The sequence below is a fragment of the Urtica dioica genome, chromosome 11 (assembly GCF_054948205.1).
Source record: "Urtica dioica subsp. dioica isolate 48M chromosome 11, U.dioica_male_clone48M_v1_H2, whole genome shotgun sequence".
NCBI classification, from domain to species: Eukaryota; Viridiplantae; Streptophyta; class Magnoliopsida; order Rosales; family Urticaceae; genus Urtica; species Urtica dioica.
Window position 1 is genome coordinate 17,773,812 of NC_142766.1, and position 16,071 is coordinate 17,789,882.

At 38.3% G+C, this 16,071-nt stretch overlaps 3 protein-coding genes across 5 annotated transcripts; 2 read left to right on the forward strand and 1 right to left on the reverse strand.

Annotated features, from left to right (window-relative positions):
• Positions 1-4,672: 4,672 nt before the first annotated feature.
• Positions 4,673-9,042, forward strand: LOC149381879 (ATP-dependent zinc metalloprotease FTSH 10, mitochondrial-like). The gene is made up of 8 exons (XM_089630542.1): positions 4,673-5,036; positions 5,109-5,334; positions 5,408-5,479; positions 5,840-5,973; positions 6,144-6,620; positions 6,724-7,491; positions 8,000-8,227; positions 8,300-9,042. Exons 1-8 carry the CDS (start codon positions 4,986-4,988, stop codon positions 8,783-8,785), a joined length of 2,442 nt encoding a protein of 813 aa, XP_089486668.1. The 5' UTR covers positions 4,673-4,985; the 3' UTR covers positions 8,786-9,042.
• A 1,049-nt stretch (positions 9,043-10,091) lies between these two features.
• LOC149381880 (Haloacid dehalogenase-like hydrolase (HAD) superfamily protein) lies at positions 10,092-12,220 on the forward strand. 3 transcript variants are annotated; one of them, XM_089630394.1, is made up of 8 exons: positions 10,092-10,206; positions 10,549-10,604; positions 10,736-10,801; positions 10,896-10,993; positions 11,099-11,224; positions 11,330-11,596; positions 11,670-11,735; positions 11,823-12,220. In XM_089630394.1, the coding sequence occupies exons 2-8, from the start codon at positions 10,553-10,555 to the stop codon at positions 11,976-11,978; spliced, it is 831 nt and encodes a 276-aa protein (XP_089486520.1). In that variant the 5' UTR covers positions 10,092-10,206; positions 10,549-10,552; the 3' UTR covers positions 11,979-12,220. The 3 variants fall into 3 exon arrangements, with proteins under 3 accessions (XP_089486520.1, XP_089486522.1, XP_089486521.1); XM_089630396.1 differs by lacking the exon at positions 10,092-10,206 and adding an exon at positions 10,246-10,344; XM_089630395.1 differs by lacking the exon at positions 10,092-10,206 and having other exon boundaries at positions 10,404-10,604.
• Positions 12,221-12,423: 203 nt separating this feature from the next.
• On the reverse strand, positions 12,424-14,849 carry LOC149381881 (ubiquitin fusion degradation protein 1 B-like). The gene is made up of 10 exons (XM_089630393.1): positions 14,681-14,849; positions 14,379-14,459; positions 14,083-14,142; positions 13,851-13,875; positions 13,724-13,756; positions 13,516-13,637; positions 13,320-13,450; positions 12,987-13,213; positions 12,690-12,895; positions 12,424-12,613 (listed from the first exon to the last, which is right to left on the reverse strand). Exons 2-10 carry the CDS (start codon positions 14,379-14,381, stop codon positions 12,533-12,535), a joined length of 888 nt encoding a protein of 295 aa, XP_089486519.1. The 5' UTR covers positions 14,382-14,459; positions 14,681-14,849; the 3' UTR covers positions 12,424-12,532.
• Between the last annotated feature and the right edge of the window lie 1,222 nt (positions 14,850-16,071).

The window sequence follows — 16,071 nt, forward strand, 5'->3', positions numbered from 1 at the left end:
CTATAAATACTTGTTCATTGTAGGTAGAACCTTCTTCTGTTTTCGAGTTTGAGGTTTTAGATAAAGATGGAGAGAGATGGGCTGTGAATTTGCAGCATAAAACATGCTCATGTTTAGAATTTCAAACAGATAGTTTTGTATGCGCTCACGCGATTGCGGCATGTCATATTCGTAACCTTCCACCTGTGGACTTTTGTTCTGCCTATTATACCACCGAGTATTGGAAATGGTGTTATTTAGGTGTCATCCACCCCCAGGGTAGTGCTAAAGCATGGGACATTCCTGTTGAAGTTAAACAAATCAAATTACTTCCTCCTTACTTCAACAGCCGTCCTGCAGGTAGACCTAAGAAGAGAAAGATACTATCCCAAGGTGAAGTGCCTAGTGGGCGTAAATGTAGCAGGTGCGGCAAAGAAGGACACAATAGAAAGACATGTGATGATCTTGTTCCTTTGTCTCAGAGAAGCAGTCGTTGAATAAGTTTTAATTTAATGTTGTAACCATTTTGTAATTCTGAATATGAATGATCTAATACTTTATAATTACAAAAAATTGGCTATGTAAGCCACCTAAACTATATGAATTGTAAATTAGCCAACATTTAGTAAATACTTTGTAAATAGCCAACTTGCATACGTGGCAGCCTATTAACTACCTGTTTTACATGTTTGGCTGGATTAAATAAGTCTTTTATTAATCTGTTAATAAGTTAACTTGGCTATTTACAAGAAATTAACGAAAGGTGGGCTATATCTCAATTCACTATAACCGTGTGGCGACTTTTGTTAATATGAAAGTCTTCTACTTCTCTTAAAACCGACAGTTTTATAGACAATGATGTCAATAAAACCCCAGTTTTAAAAGTCTTCTACTTCTCTTAAAACCGACAGTTTTATAGACAATGATGTCAATAAAACCTCAGTTTTATAGACAATGATGTCAATAAAACCCCAGTTTTATAGACAATGATGTCAATAAAACCCCAGTTTTATAGACAATGATGTCAATAAAACCTCAGTTTTATAGACAATGATGTCAATAAAACCCCAGTTTTATTGACAATGATGTCAATAAAACCTCAGTTTTATAGACAATGATGTCAATAAAACTGCAGTTTTATTATCAATAAAACCTCAGCTTTATTAAATACCATACCTGAACACATCAGTAAATACCACACACATCTGATAATACACACACAAAAGATAATACCACACACATCAGTCAAATAACATACTCTAGACATTAAATAGTGTACCTGAACACATCTGATAATACCACACACAAAAGATTACCATATCCTGAAGACATCTTAATGCTACCTAATATCATAGTTATGAGATAGCAAAATAAAAACATACATATCAATGTCGCTAATACTACACATCACATATCAGTGTCAGACATGCATCTATTCTCTTGCTTCAAACTGTCGTGCCTATAAAGATCAATCACTAGCTTTTGGCGGTACATGCCCATGTTGACTTGCTTCAAATCCGTCAATAGAAGCCCGTGCATCAAGAACTCTGCGGTCTTAATGACAAACATCTCGCAGTCTCCGTTGTCAATATAATACATAATATTAAATTTAAAAATATATTTACTGGTCCAAAGTAGACATTTATAATGACAAACATCCTTACCCGTTATGTTGTTGAGGCATATCATCGGCGAAATCATCAAATGAATCATCTTCGGATACCACATTGATATCTATTTTTGGTCGCTTGGCCGGAGACTTCGGCGACTTTGAGACGGTCGTCTTCCTCTTCTTCTTTGCAACACTCGGCTTCTTCTTCGCAGCGCTCGGATTCTTCTTCGCCACGCTCGGAGGAGATTTATCATGCAAGGGATGGGAAACGCGAGGACTTCTATGCACCACCGGGGGAGATTTCTCAGGCGAGGGTTTGGGTTTCTTGGCAGGGGATTTCTTCTTCGGGTTTGAGTTTGGGTCCGGTATTTGGGTTTGAGTTTCGGCCAAAATGGGTGTGGTTTTAGGGTTTTGGTCTGGGTGTTCGTCGTTAGGGGTCTGGGTATTCGTCATTTTGGGTGGTTTTTGCCGAAGAAATGGAGAAGAACTGGAGAGAGAAAGAGAGAGCGAGAGAGGCGCGGTGGTTTCGGTGAGGTCTAGGTGAGAGGCGTGGTGGGTTTCGGCCGAAGAAATGTAGAAGATGAACTGGAGTGGGAGAGAGGAGCGGTGGGTTTGTTTAAGGTTTCGGTGAGAGAGAGCGAAATGGAGAGAGATAGAGAGAGAGAAAGACTTTGGACGCGAGAGAGAGAGATTTTAGACGAAGAAGAAGAAAAGAAACGCAGAAGAAGAAGAAAAGAAAAATTTTGGACGGTTTCAAATTTTAATTCCAAATTGACATAGGTAATAAAATTAAAAGAAAAAGGTTAAACTAAATTGAAAGGATATAAATGTAATAGCTCAATTTATGTAGTCATATTTTATGATTAAATTTGACTTATTTGATTTTGGTCCAAAACCATTGAAGAAGTCATAGAATAGGAATAATCCCTTGCCGTATATCAAGTTACTAACAACAAATAGAGGAAATTGCCAATACCGAATATCTCTGTTCTCCTCATTACCCGTATAAATTGCTTATTTTGACATTTTACAATCTTGCTTCTTCTTCTTGTCTTGTTCTTCTTCTTAACTTTTTTTTTTCCTTCTGTATCGCCTGATTCTATGACATAAAAAGCAAACTTCTCGTAACAACTATAGACAATTTCATATGATTCTTCTAGAAATGAAGAAATTGTGGCTCACATAGTTTAGTTTGTAATTTCACACGAGCTCCAAAGTGAAAGTCGTGAGTTTAATTCTCACTCGTAGAAAAATTGTCTTAAAAAAATAAAAAATAAAAAATAAAAAATAAATCACTGATTGAATAAGGTTGAGATTTCAAACCAAACTCAACCGAGCATGGCTCGCAAATTGAAACAATTTGTTATGGGCATTAAGTCTAATGTCTCAATACGCTAGATGGTAGGTGAAAAATAGATACATCTCCCCAATTAGCGACCATTGGTTACTCTAGGAGTAGGATTCGACATCCTCACCTAGGCCATCCAGGTGGGCCAAAGCCCAAGTAAAAGAATAATCCACGAGGGATTTATTCTGCTCAGCTTATCAAAGCGATCAAATCCATGTCTTCATCTTAGCCAAGCCTAGCTTGTCCAAACGATCTCAGCTCTTCGCCAAGATTGAGTCCAAGCTGACAACGTGTTCACCCGTCCAATCTTATCGCCATCACCAACTCAAGTCAATACGTATGTGGATCCCCCAAGCTCTTCAGACCAATCACGTGTCAGCAAGATCGGCGACGAAGATGAGTTGACCTTTAGCTATAAATAGATCCATTTTAGCTAGAAATGTATCATCTTTTTATATTATTGTTATTATTGTCAAATCTGTAATAAAAACATTCGTTGAGCTCGGTCCATCGAATTTATTCGACTAATATTCAATAAAGCTTTTCTTTTCGATCTTTAGTTCTTGCTTCTCGTTTGTTTCCTCATTATATATTATCATAAATAAGTTTTACTCTGTTCTTATACGACGAATTCCTGTGATCCACATAAATATAAATAAAAGATACAAAAAATGTAACTTATAATTTTATGATTGTTGTTGAACCGAATTCGACATCAACAAAAACCTAGGCCCTTGGTGTTCAAATCGCTCATTTCACTCATTTAAATGGACGCAGATATGCATGTCAGGGACATGATCGACGTGGATAAAAAATGGAACGACGTTTTAATCGACAAGTTTTTTCACCCCCTCGATGTATATCAAATCCAAGAAATTTCTCTGAGTGTAAAGCGGAAAATGGATAAACTCGTTTGATACTTTACGAGCGCGAGTCAACTCTTGATCAACCTCATGTGGCACTTTACATGCACAAGGCACCTTTTGGAAATTCTTCAACAAGTCGATATGCCACTTACCCCCAAGAAGGCATATGGTTAAAACACATGTGGCAAATCGACATACCAGTTAAAGTTAGAGCGTTCATTTGGCGAGCGTTTCATGAAACGCTCCTTGCAAGGATGAACCTCCTATATCAGGGAATCAGTTCTTCGGGCGCCATTTCCCCGTTGTGGGGAGATTGGAGAATCCACTATCTGCACTCTTATATCAGACGCAATATCTGAGAATCCCCAATAGTGTGCTCAGTGATATTGAGTTAATGTGCATAATCTATTAGATTACATGGAAACAGCGAAAGAAGCAGGTGTATGAAGAATTTTTTTTTTTTAGAAATTCAGTGGTGTATAAATTCGCGGTTGTAGACCATTAGACACAAAACAATTGCGATAACTGTCGCGACCAAATATATATATATATATAACTAGTAAGAAAGAGCCGCGTGAATGAAAACATGAAGTCACGACATCTGTGGGCTCAATTGGAAGGGATTTTCTTCGACGTCGATGGGCGAGGCCTCAGCGGTTCGTTGAAGTGGACGTAGCCGCTATTTGATTTTTTATATATTTTTTTTATAGCGAACATATTAAACACACCCTTTTTTTAGTTACCTTTTAGTTATTGGTTTTCTAAGCACAAATCTGTTGGCGTGGTTCGGCCTAAAAAATTAAAATCTTGCTTGCCAAGGAAAAATCCGAAAGTCCACGTATTTATCATAAATTAAACAATACAGATATTTACAAAAATACCTACTATATTCGTTCGAACACCCAAACATAGGATGTGTTCGTCGCTGGATCACTAAAACCAAAAATCTGTCCCGTATTTTTGCGTCGCAGATTTTGCATTACTACTTGAATCAGGATCCCTGATAATTTTCGATACAAGTTGCTCCAGATATATATTTTTATCGTTCTTTTCTAAGATCAATTTATTTTCTTTCATCTTCAACCTCGAGAAAGTATAAAACCCTAAATAGTTTGTTTTTCCCCCAAAAATCTCGTTTCTTGGGAACTGAAATCATAGCTCTCTACCCGTCTCCGAAAGGATGAACTTTTCCAGAATTGGACGTTCCTTTTCACGATCTTCTCGCTCCAAAGTAAGTTTGCAGTTTTATATACGTTGATTACTTTCATTTCGGTCGTTCTCTGATGGCTTTTTGGTCCTTTAGAATTCATTGTACGGCGTTCCGAGACCCGCGATTGTGAACGGAAGCGAGGGGAAATTAGGGGTGTCAGGGTTTGAATCGTATGTTGGTCATCGATTTGACGGCGCTTTAGGGTTTATTCGGGGTTATGTGGCTTCAATCGGGAAGTCACCGGCTTCGGATATTCGATACATGTTCGCGAGCCCTCAATTTCGCAGACTGTTCTCTAGCGAAACCCCAAAGAAAAAGAGTAAGTTTTCATTGTTACTTATGGTTTGGTGATTTTCAGACGAATATGGGTCTAATAAAGGGTTTAATTTCAGACTACGAGAACTATTTTCCAAAGGAAAAGAAAGAAATTCCAAAGGGCGATGAGCAGAAATCCGAGTCCAAAGGTACTGATCCCCATTGTTTAGCTCACGCAACGACCATTTATCTCTTAAACCTCTCTCTCTCTCTGAGTTCTTTCTTTGATCTGTATTTTGGTTGTGGACGGCTATAGAATCGTTTCTTGTATGTGCCATTTAGCATTGAACTTTTGCCTCGACTTTAGAAGCAGATAACACGCTTGATTTCCTGACTCTCTGTCGGAATTAGGTCACAACTTTTAGTTGGTAGATTTTGTAGTTTTATTCTGGTAACAAGGTAGATACTTCCGTCTGGAAGGGGCTATTTAAGATAAGCCTTTGTGTGAATGTGTATCTTCAACTTAGGAAGCATATCTCATGCAATCTATGACGTTTCATTTGTATTAGATGACTCGAACACCGGCGATCATGGAGATTTTCACGAGGCTTTTATGAAGCAGTTCCAAAACATAATCGCACCTTTTTTAGCCATTGGACTTGTCCTTTATTCCTTCTCTCTTGGTTCCACTGAAGAACAACAGGTATACATTCATCTGATTCATTTGCTGCGAAAAAAGGGGTGTGTCTTTTATAGCTTAATTGCATTTATATTATTGTTCTCTTTCGGGCTTTACCTGCCAAAACTCTTCCTTTCCCATGGAAGATGATAAGTTTTCTTATTTCTCGTCTTTTAATAGCATTCCTCTTGCAGATTAGCTTTCAAGAGTTCAAAAACAAGCTTCTGGAAGCAGGTTTAGTGGAACGCATAGTTGTCACAAATAAATCAGTAGCAAAAGTATATGTGAGGAACCCGGGACACGATCAAGCGAGTGCTGAGATCGCCCAAGGTCCAGGTGGCGGTGCCCCGGCTCGAAAGAGTGGAACGTACAAATATTATTTCAATATCGGAAGTGTCGAGTCTTTCGAGGAGAAATTGGAGGAAGCTCAAGAGGCCTTGGGAACGGATCCTCATGATTTTGTCCCTGTCACATACACCTCTGAAATGGTGTGGTACCAAGAACTCATGAGGTTTGCTCCAACACTATTGCTTCTGGGAACCCTTATGTTCATGGGACGGAAAATGCAAAGCGGGCTCGGCGTCGGAGGTGGCGGTGGAAAGGGAGCCCGTGGAATATTTAGCATCGGAAAAGCCCACATTACTAAAGTCGACAAAAATACCAAAAACAAGGTTAGCCTTCCCGTCAATTTGATATCAGTGTTTCTTCTTATTCAGCCACCTTTTTTACAGCTTTAACCATGTTATTGGTTTTTTCACTATACGAATTGTTCAGGTCTATTTCCGAGATGTTGCTGGCTGTGATGAGGCAAAGCAAGAAATTATGGAGTTTGTGCACTTCCTCAAGAACCCCAAGAAATACGAGGATTTGGGTGCGAAAATCCCCAAAGGCGCGCTTTTGGTCGGTCCTCCGGGCACGGGTAAAACTCTTCTTGCGAAAGCAACCGCAGGGGAGTCTGGCGTGCCCTTCCTATCGATATCCGGTTCCGATTTCATGGAGATGTTTGTCGGGGTCGGACCGTCTAGGGTTAGGAACTTGTTCCAGGAGGCGAGGCAGTGCGCTCCGAGCATAGTGTTCATTGACGAGATTGATGCCATTGGTCGAGCAAGGGGTCGAGGAGGGCTCTCGGGCTCCAATGACGAGCGTGAAAGTACTTTGAACCAGCTCTTAGTGGAAATGGACGGCTTTGGAACAACGGCCGGGGTAGTTGTGCTAGCTGGCACCAACAGACCGGATATCTTGGACAAAGCCCTGTTAAGACCTGGTAGATTCGATCGCCAAATTAGCATCGACAAACCTGACATCAAAGGCCGTGAGCAGATCTTCCAGGTCTACTTGAAGAAGATTAAACTTGATCAGGAGCCCGTATTTTACTCCCAGAGGCTCGCGGCTCTCACTCCTGGATTTGCTGGAGCCGACATCGCCAATGTGTGCAATGAAGCTGCTTTGGTCGCTGCGAGAACAGAGTCTCCGAAAATCACGATGCAGCATTTTGAGTCGGCTATCGATAGGATTATTGGTGGTTTGGAGAAGAAAAACAGGGTAACATCTCAAGTTCCTTTATGCATGACCTCTAGTGTTTGGTGTCTTGGCACGTTTCATGACTGTTCTTTGGTTTGAAGCTCGGTCCAATCAACACCATGTTTTTAGATCTGCATAAAATTTGTGATTATATGTATATATATAGTGATTAGGAGACTGCATAACACTTGACCATACTCATCTTCCCCTTGATTTCTTTATGGGCGTTTATCTTTCCTTTTCTTTTCTGCATGCAACCTGGAATTTTTTTCTTTCTTTGTTACATGCAACATAGATTTTTTTTTTTTTTTTTTAATTTAATTTTACGTCAATGTGTTACTGTTTGCTCTTATTTGTCTTATAACTAGCAAAGTATCGGCACTACTCATATTTATAGTAGAGTTCCCCAAACCTTTAATTTGTGCTAGGACTGTCCTTAGAATCCTTTTGTTCACAGTGCTATATTTATTCCCCGTTTTCCCTTTGGAAAAGGCACGAGTATGTCATAATTACTGCTTTGGTTTTGCAGGTGATAAGCAAGCTTGAACGCCGAACCGTTGCGTATCACGAGTCAGGCCACGCCGTTGCCGGTTGGTTCTTGGAATATGCAGAGCCGTTGCTGAAAGTGACCATCGTTCCTCGAGGCACCGCAGCGCTCGGATTCGCTCAGTACGTCCCAAATGAAAACCTCCTTATGACCAAGGAACAGCTCTTCGACATGACTTGCATGACCCTCGGTGGAAGAGCCGCCGAACAGGTACGTCCATTACTCTCTGTTCACGTCCGACCTTTAATAGGCACTTGATTATGACGATTCCTGTGTCGCCAGGTTATATTGGGAAAAATCTCGACCGGAGCGCAGAACGACTTGGAGAAGGTGACGAAGATGACCTATGCCCAAGTGGCGGTCTACGGGTTCAGCGAAAAAGTCGGGCTTCTCTCGTTCCCTCAACGAGAGGACTCTTTCGAGATGACCAAACCCTACAGCAGCAAAACCGGGGCGATCATCGACACCGAGGTGCGAGAGTGGGTTGCCAAGGCGTACGAGAAGACGGTCCAGGTCATCGAAGAGCACAAAGAGCAAGTGGCTCAGATTGCGGAGCTGTTGCTCGAGAAGGAAGTGCTTCACCAGGAGGATCTGATCAAGGTGCTCGGAGAACGCCCGTTCAAATACGCCGAACTGTCAAACTACGAGAAGTTCAAGCAAGGGTTTCAAGAGGAAGACGATAAATCCGTCGAAACTCCTTCGGATACTGTGCCTGTGGAAGAAGATGGCGGCGCCTCGCCTTTGATACCTCAGGTTGTCCCGACATGATTGGATCGAATTGCCGGGAATTAGGCTTTTTAACTACCGTGTACATGAATAAGCTTTCTTCGGTCTCATGGGATTTTTTTTTTATTATTACAAATATTCTCCATATTTGCAACGGAATTTGTAAACTTTGTTTTTTTTTGTTATCACACACCATTAATATTTGGAAAATGGATTCTGAGATCTGGAATAGACTTTATTTTTCCTTCTAGAAATGTAATATTTTACCAGCAAGAATGAGTTTGTTGAGGTTGATATAACTTGTAGTAAAAATATGCATGAATGTTAAACATGCAGATTTCGCAGAATAACCAATCTTTTTCTGTGTTGATATTCTTCGTTGGAATGGTTATATTTATACATTATTTGTATCTTTTTTTCTTTTCAGGGGTGGCTTTGATAAATGTGATGCCTGCCAAAACTTAGTCAAACTAGAGACATTAGCCCACGACTTCCACATAATGATAATATATTAATTTAATTAGTAACAGTGTGACTCGGATTATTTTTCTTGTGACCAAACGCCATATGGAATAAAGCGCATCGTATCAATATCATATCTTATGATGCGTCTCTTTAATTTAGGGAACATATGGTTTTGTTTTAAATACTCTTGTTTTTCACGACGAGTACATACAGCTTTCGAGATCATTTTTTTTTATTTCACACACGCGATATCAACTTATACCTACTTCGTGATTGCAAATCCTAGTCACGACTCATGTTTTCTTTAAAGAAAAATAATAAACTCGGTCTCAAATCTCAAGTACAACTGTATCACCAACTCGCATTTACCGTTGAAAATATCTTTTTGAGTTTTTAGAAAAATAGGGTGGAAGAAAAACCTGCAAATTATTTCTTAATGTCAAAATGTCAAACCAGTCGCCAATTATGCTATAAACGAAAATTTGAGGTCACATTGAATATGGTTGATAACAAATAGCTAGACTAGAAAACACGGAAATCTTTTGCTTTGATTATAGTGTAAGTATTAATTATAAAGAACTTACATTGAGATTTTGAAATATCCTTTACTAGGGCTAAACTATTCCCCAGGGACGTGGCTAGAGACGCGTGTGAATAGTCTCAAGACTCAAAAACGACAGAATCAAAAGTGAAAAATAAAATAAGGCATAACTTTAAAAGACCGTCGACGTGACTCTCCGATAGATATTTTATTGGATCGTCAAAATGCGAAAGTGAAAGGGTACGAGGGTTCAAGCAAGAAACGTGTCAATATATGATACGACCACGTGAAAACAGATCGTCAAATTAATGTTGCTCCCATTTTTCTGCTTTTTCCTCCTATAAAAAACCCTCTCTCACTCTCTCTCTTCATTCATTTCAATCTCTCCATTTATTTCCAACCAAACGATCGGTTTTAAGTCACTATTATTTTCTTCAAAGTACATTCTAGATCTGTGGTATAAACTATTAACCAACCCTTCGTTTCAGTTTTTGTGCTTTATCGTTCGTCGTTTTGTTCGTCTTTTACGATCAAAGGATAATAATAATGCTGGTTATGATCACATTACGTGATTTAAATCTCATAGCTCTAATCTGTATGTTATCGAACTGTTTATGTGCCCAAAGCGTGTATATATACACATATTGGTTGCACTACAAATATTGATCGTGCAGAATTATCGCGTCGCAGATTTTCTTTTATTTCACTGAAGATGTTGCAAAAACATATTTTTTTAATTTTTATTTTTTTAGCGAAGATAATATTGACCATTAAAATGTATGAATCCCTTGTTGTACAGTTAAATGGAGAACCACGAACAAGCCCTGGAAGCAAAATACGACTGTCTTCTCTTTGGTAAGCCCTTGTGATCTTCATCTATATATACTTTTTGCCAAAAAAAATTGATATCTCTAGTGAAATTCGGTATATATGTACATATATACTTCTAAAACGTAACTGTATGTCTCTGAACATTCAACTTCCAGATCTGGATGACACTCTATATCCTCTCGGTAATGGAATTTCAGCACAAGTCACCAAGAATATTCAAGGTAATAATTAATCAACAATACACGTTTCATGATCTCATTAATTTATTTTTATTTTTATTTTTATTTTTTATTTTTTTTGGTTTGTTGCTCGTAGAATATATGCTTGTAAAGCTTGGAATAGAGGAGAGCAAAATTCCTGAGCTATGCGTTTTCTTGTACAAGAAATATGGGACTACCATGGCTGGTCTCAAGGTATGAATTATGATCTAACTCAGTAATTGCCTGTGACAAAAAGCGTAAGTTAACAAGTCATTTAGACAAGGCTGTTATAAAAAAGATTGCCCTTTTATTTGTCAGGCTTTGGGTTACGAGTTCGACTACGATGATTTCCACAGCTTTGTCCACGGAAGATTGCCTTACAACCTCCTCAAACCCGACCCTGTTCTTCGGGGGATTTTGAACAGCCTTCCCATTCGAAAACTCGTGAGTTTTCTTTGTCCTGTTTATGCTTTGAACTATTAGTCATTTCTTTTCTTCTTGTGGTGATGGTTGTAATGTTTTTGTTTTGTTTTGTTTTGTTTTTTTTAGCTGTTCACGAACGGGGACGACGCTCACGCGGCACGAGCACTTGCGAGGCTCGGATTGGAAGACTGCTTTCAGGGCGTCATAAGCTTCGAGACTCTGAACCCGAATCGCAATGCCGAGCAAAAACCAAGCGCCGGAATCGTCGACATCGAACAGTATTTGGGTCAATTCGACTCGGATCTCCTCCCAAAGACCCCGGTCCTCTGCAAGCCCTTCGCAGAAGCGTTCGAGACAGTCTTCGACATGGAAAACATCGACCCTAAGCGAACAGTCAGTCACCGAAAAAAATCTCTTTCTTTAGTTCATCGCTCGTAACATTGAATTCTGTTTCTTCCTCTCTCAGGTGTTTTTCGATGACAGCATTCGTAATATACAGACAGGGAAAAGGGTGTGCCTCACAACCGTTTTGGTAATTGGCATTTAAATTTCTGGATTAATTTACAGACTGGTTTATTTTATTTATTTTAATCGATCTGTAACGAAATTTTGTGTTTAGATTGGGTCTTCTCAGCGAATCACAGGCGTTGATTACGCGCTGGAGAGCATCCATAACATCAAGGAAGCACTGCCAGAGCTATGGGAAGCAGAAGAGAAGATCGAAGGTGTCGGATATTCTGGGAAAATATCTATCGAGACTTCTGTAGAGGCTTAGTTCTGTGCTTTTCTTTACCTTAAACTACAAACCAGAACATGATAAAAGTAGTAGCAATTAAGTAAGCACTTGATGTATTAAGTTTCTTATATATACGTATTAATAAGGTCAATAAGAGAGAAATAGGGTGGTGTGATTTTGCTGATTCAAGAGTCAAGACTAGCATCGTGATCATGTGAAGAACAAGGTGATCGAAGGCATTAAATGTTTTGGAAATGGAAATTGCGTTTAATTCTGGGTTATTGTCAAAGTCAAACCCACGTGAATGTCTCCAATAATTTAGCGCGTGTCGGCAACTTTGAAAAAAATTATTATTCTAGGCTCTGGAAGCTTAGGTTGCAAGAAAAGTAGAGCCTAAAAAAGCAAGATGCTAGCAAGAGAAGAAATCTGAATTCAGATAGTAAAAATTAAAAGAAAAATGGAACTCACTTTACTTGTAATAAACTGAGTTCCACTTTTAAGTTGAAGGAAATAATCAAGACCTATTTGATAGACAAGTCTATGCTTTTTAATTGGCCTATTATAAAATTTTAACCGGAAAAAAAAAAAGCTGATCAGCTTTTGAGTGAATACTTCTTCCCGGTGAAAGCTTGGAACTTCGGAGGAGTCTCTTGCTTTTCGTTTTTCGCCGAATCCTAACAAAAATAAAAACTTATCAGAAGCTAGGATTAAACAGCGCTCGGACATCAGAGAATAAATGGCGACCAGAACCTTTTCAGTATCATTTGGCCGCGGCTTGTTCGTATTTGAACCGCCAAAGACAAGCTTCCCAGAACGCTGACGTGTACTAGGTGCCTCCGTAATCTCAGTTCGACTCTCGGCCTCCACTCGTTGAGGTGGTTTTCCATTAGGTTGTCTTGATGGACCAGAAAACGGGACGAACTTCGCAATCTGTTTAGGGGGTTCCTCTTCTTCAGCTTAAAAAAAAAAAAAAAATCTCTTCGGACACTTGTAACATAATAAACACGAATCTCACAAAACACGGACAAAAAAAAAAAAAAAAAAAACCTTCTGGTAGTTTCCTCTTAGACAAAGCCGGCGGCGGTGCAAGCGCTTCGGGTTCCTTGTAATCGAGAGGCGGCGCAAAGTCAACCTCGCAATCTGTCTCGATGATGCTGACCGCGTCAGAGGGCTTCGTTTCGACAACATCGATGTAGTACTTATTGTTGTTATAAGGGACCATGATCGTGTCCCCGGTGGTCAAGCAAGAGTAGTTCCTCAGTGTGGTCTCCAATCTGCAAAAAACCGGAAAAAAATAAAAGAAAAAATCAGACCTATACATAGTTCTCAGTCAAGTGCAACAAAATGACCAAATCAAATCAAAGCTCAATCAAAACCCACATGGCCTTGGGGTTGGAGATATCTAAGAAGTCCTTGGTGTGAGGCTGCAACTTCACAAACGTTCCCTTCACGAGGCTCGCGCTCTTCACTTGGACGATGTCGCCTTCTTGAAGCACCATGTTTTGCATCATCTATAAGCCGAGAGAACGAAGAATTAGACGAGTAATGGTAAGAAGAGCAAAAAGTGTGTTGGTACCCAGTACGGTAAGTATATCACGCCCTCCTCGGCAACGAATTCGAGGACCCCACAATGAGTTTCCCGTCCCGTGATGGGATTGTTTAGCTCAAACAGCATCGGGTAGTCGATCTGTAAGGACGCTGGAGAGTGATCGAGTGGTTTCTCAGTCAAACATTTCGAAATGGGAAAAAAAAAATGGCTTTCGAGTGCGAGAATTAGTATTTACCGAGCCGGTCAAGAGCTGAGGGCGGCATTATAACTGTAAGTTTAAAACACCCAATCAAACATATGTATTGTGTTGGGGAAAAAAAAAGAACTTAAAAAAAAAAATGGGTTATAATTATAGAACATACTTTTGTCACCCTTTTCCAAATGAGGCTGCAATGATTCAAAGGAAGTTAAGTTAATTCAATGTGAATGGGACATGAAAATGAGTTATCAAAATGCCAATCAAACCAAATCAAAGAAGAGAAAGTGTTGTTGCTTGCTTCAACATTAAATTTCACATTATTGTCCTGTTTATTAGTTCTATGGAGAATGACGGGAAAAAGAAGAAAAAAATTGCTGGCAAAAAGTCCTAGAAACCTTTTCAATGAATGAGACAGGGTAACAGAAGTAGCTCTGCTGAAAGGTGGAATCGTAAGCCTGTGATCACCAAAACAGTCAGATTACATGAAATTCCCATTGAAGGTCTCTCACGTTTGCGAGTATGGTGATCTAATATCTGTTATGGCATTTTTATGTGATACACTAATAGAACCCATTTTCAACATTTTTACGTTCACAATCACAATAAAGCCAATTGGGTTTTCAGTCCATTGCTAAAATGAGGAAAAAAGTATGCATAAGAATGGTAATGATTAAGGGTCAGAATTGCCTACCATGATCAAGATTCAAGAAGTCTCAAACAACGCCCACTCGCGCAAAATATAAAAATATATAATAATAAAAACTCTGATAATCTGCCAAAAGAAAAACAAAAAAAGCTTATTAGCACTCTAAATCTTGAATGATTTATTCGACAAATATAAAATCGGAAAAGAACATCCCGCATCTAAATGAGAATACCCAAAAGGAGATTGAAAAATATTCAGGACAGAATTTTGGTTGTCTGTACTAATTTACACCCAAATAAATCAGACGATATATTCAGCTATACCGATCTGAAAAATAAAGCGATAACCTTTGGGTCTTTGATTATTGATCGTGTATTTGATTATGAGCTTTTAGACATTAGAGACTGCTGCGAAAGCGTATCGTTTGTGGACATGGATTCTTCTCTGATGCTTGCACACAAGCACAAAATAAAGATTCTTTACTAACAGATACCCCTTCCACAAGAAACTACATTTTAATATTAAACACTTCAAAAATAACAATTAAAAATTATGAAATATTTAGAATAGTATATGATATGTGCAAGCCGCCATAAACTATAACCATTCTCCATTAAAAATTTGTTATAATCAGCGATCCTATACTTAGAAAAATGTCCACCTTCTATATTGATTGTTGACACGCTTAATTTCGCAGCAAGACATTAACCTTTTACACACCAAAAATAAATATTAAACTTGGGTAAATTTATACTGCATATTCCTAAATCTGTGCCTTTGGAATTCCATGAAATTCCATTCCCAATTTCCGGTTTTAAATTGCTCAAAATATATCGGCTAGAATGGTATCTGTTTTCTGATTATTACTTGTTAGAGGTTCGAAAAGTACCATTTTCGTAACTACGAGATACTTTCCTTTATTTAAATAACAAATAAAAAGATCCTATAGGTGATTCTTTATCCGAAGTAATCTTACATTACACATTCGAAATCTCAAAGATCCGATCCGATATCACATAATCGTTAAAAACTTAACTCTTAACTTCATACAAGTGTATCATTTTACTCGAAAATTAGGTTATCTCTTTGAATCAATATCATGAGATCTCTTGTCAACGTGGTTGAGTTTCTTAGTGGAAATAGTCAGAAATTACCGTTTTTCATAACTTTTTCAATATTAATCACTAAACTTTCAAATTTTCATAAATAACCATCTTCAATAACAGTTAACCAGATTTCAATAGTTGTTTACCATATTTCAATAACAATTAATCATATTTCAATAGTTGTTGACCATCTTTCAATAACCTATCGACCAAATTTTAACAACTTTTAACTAGATATTTCAATAACAATTAACGAGATTTAAATAACAGTTAATCAGATTTCAATAGTTGTTGACCGGATTTCAATAATTGGTAATCAGATTTCAATAATTGTTGACTAACCTGAAACATGAAGGTCTTTTTGTCTAAAATAAATGGCTACTAATGAAATATTTTTAAAATATGAGTGAAATATAAAAAGTGACACATGTTTTACATTAGTCATAAAATTTTCCCAGTTTATTTTGTCTTGATTTTATTTGTCCATTGGTTCAAGCCCCGTTCCTTTACATGTCTTGTCTACTTGATCCTTATATAACCATTTGATTAGCTGATCTATATTATTCTGGTTGAACCTATATTGTCAATAATAATAAATCATAAGAGAGAAATTGATTAATGGTATTTATGTG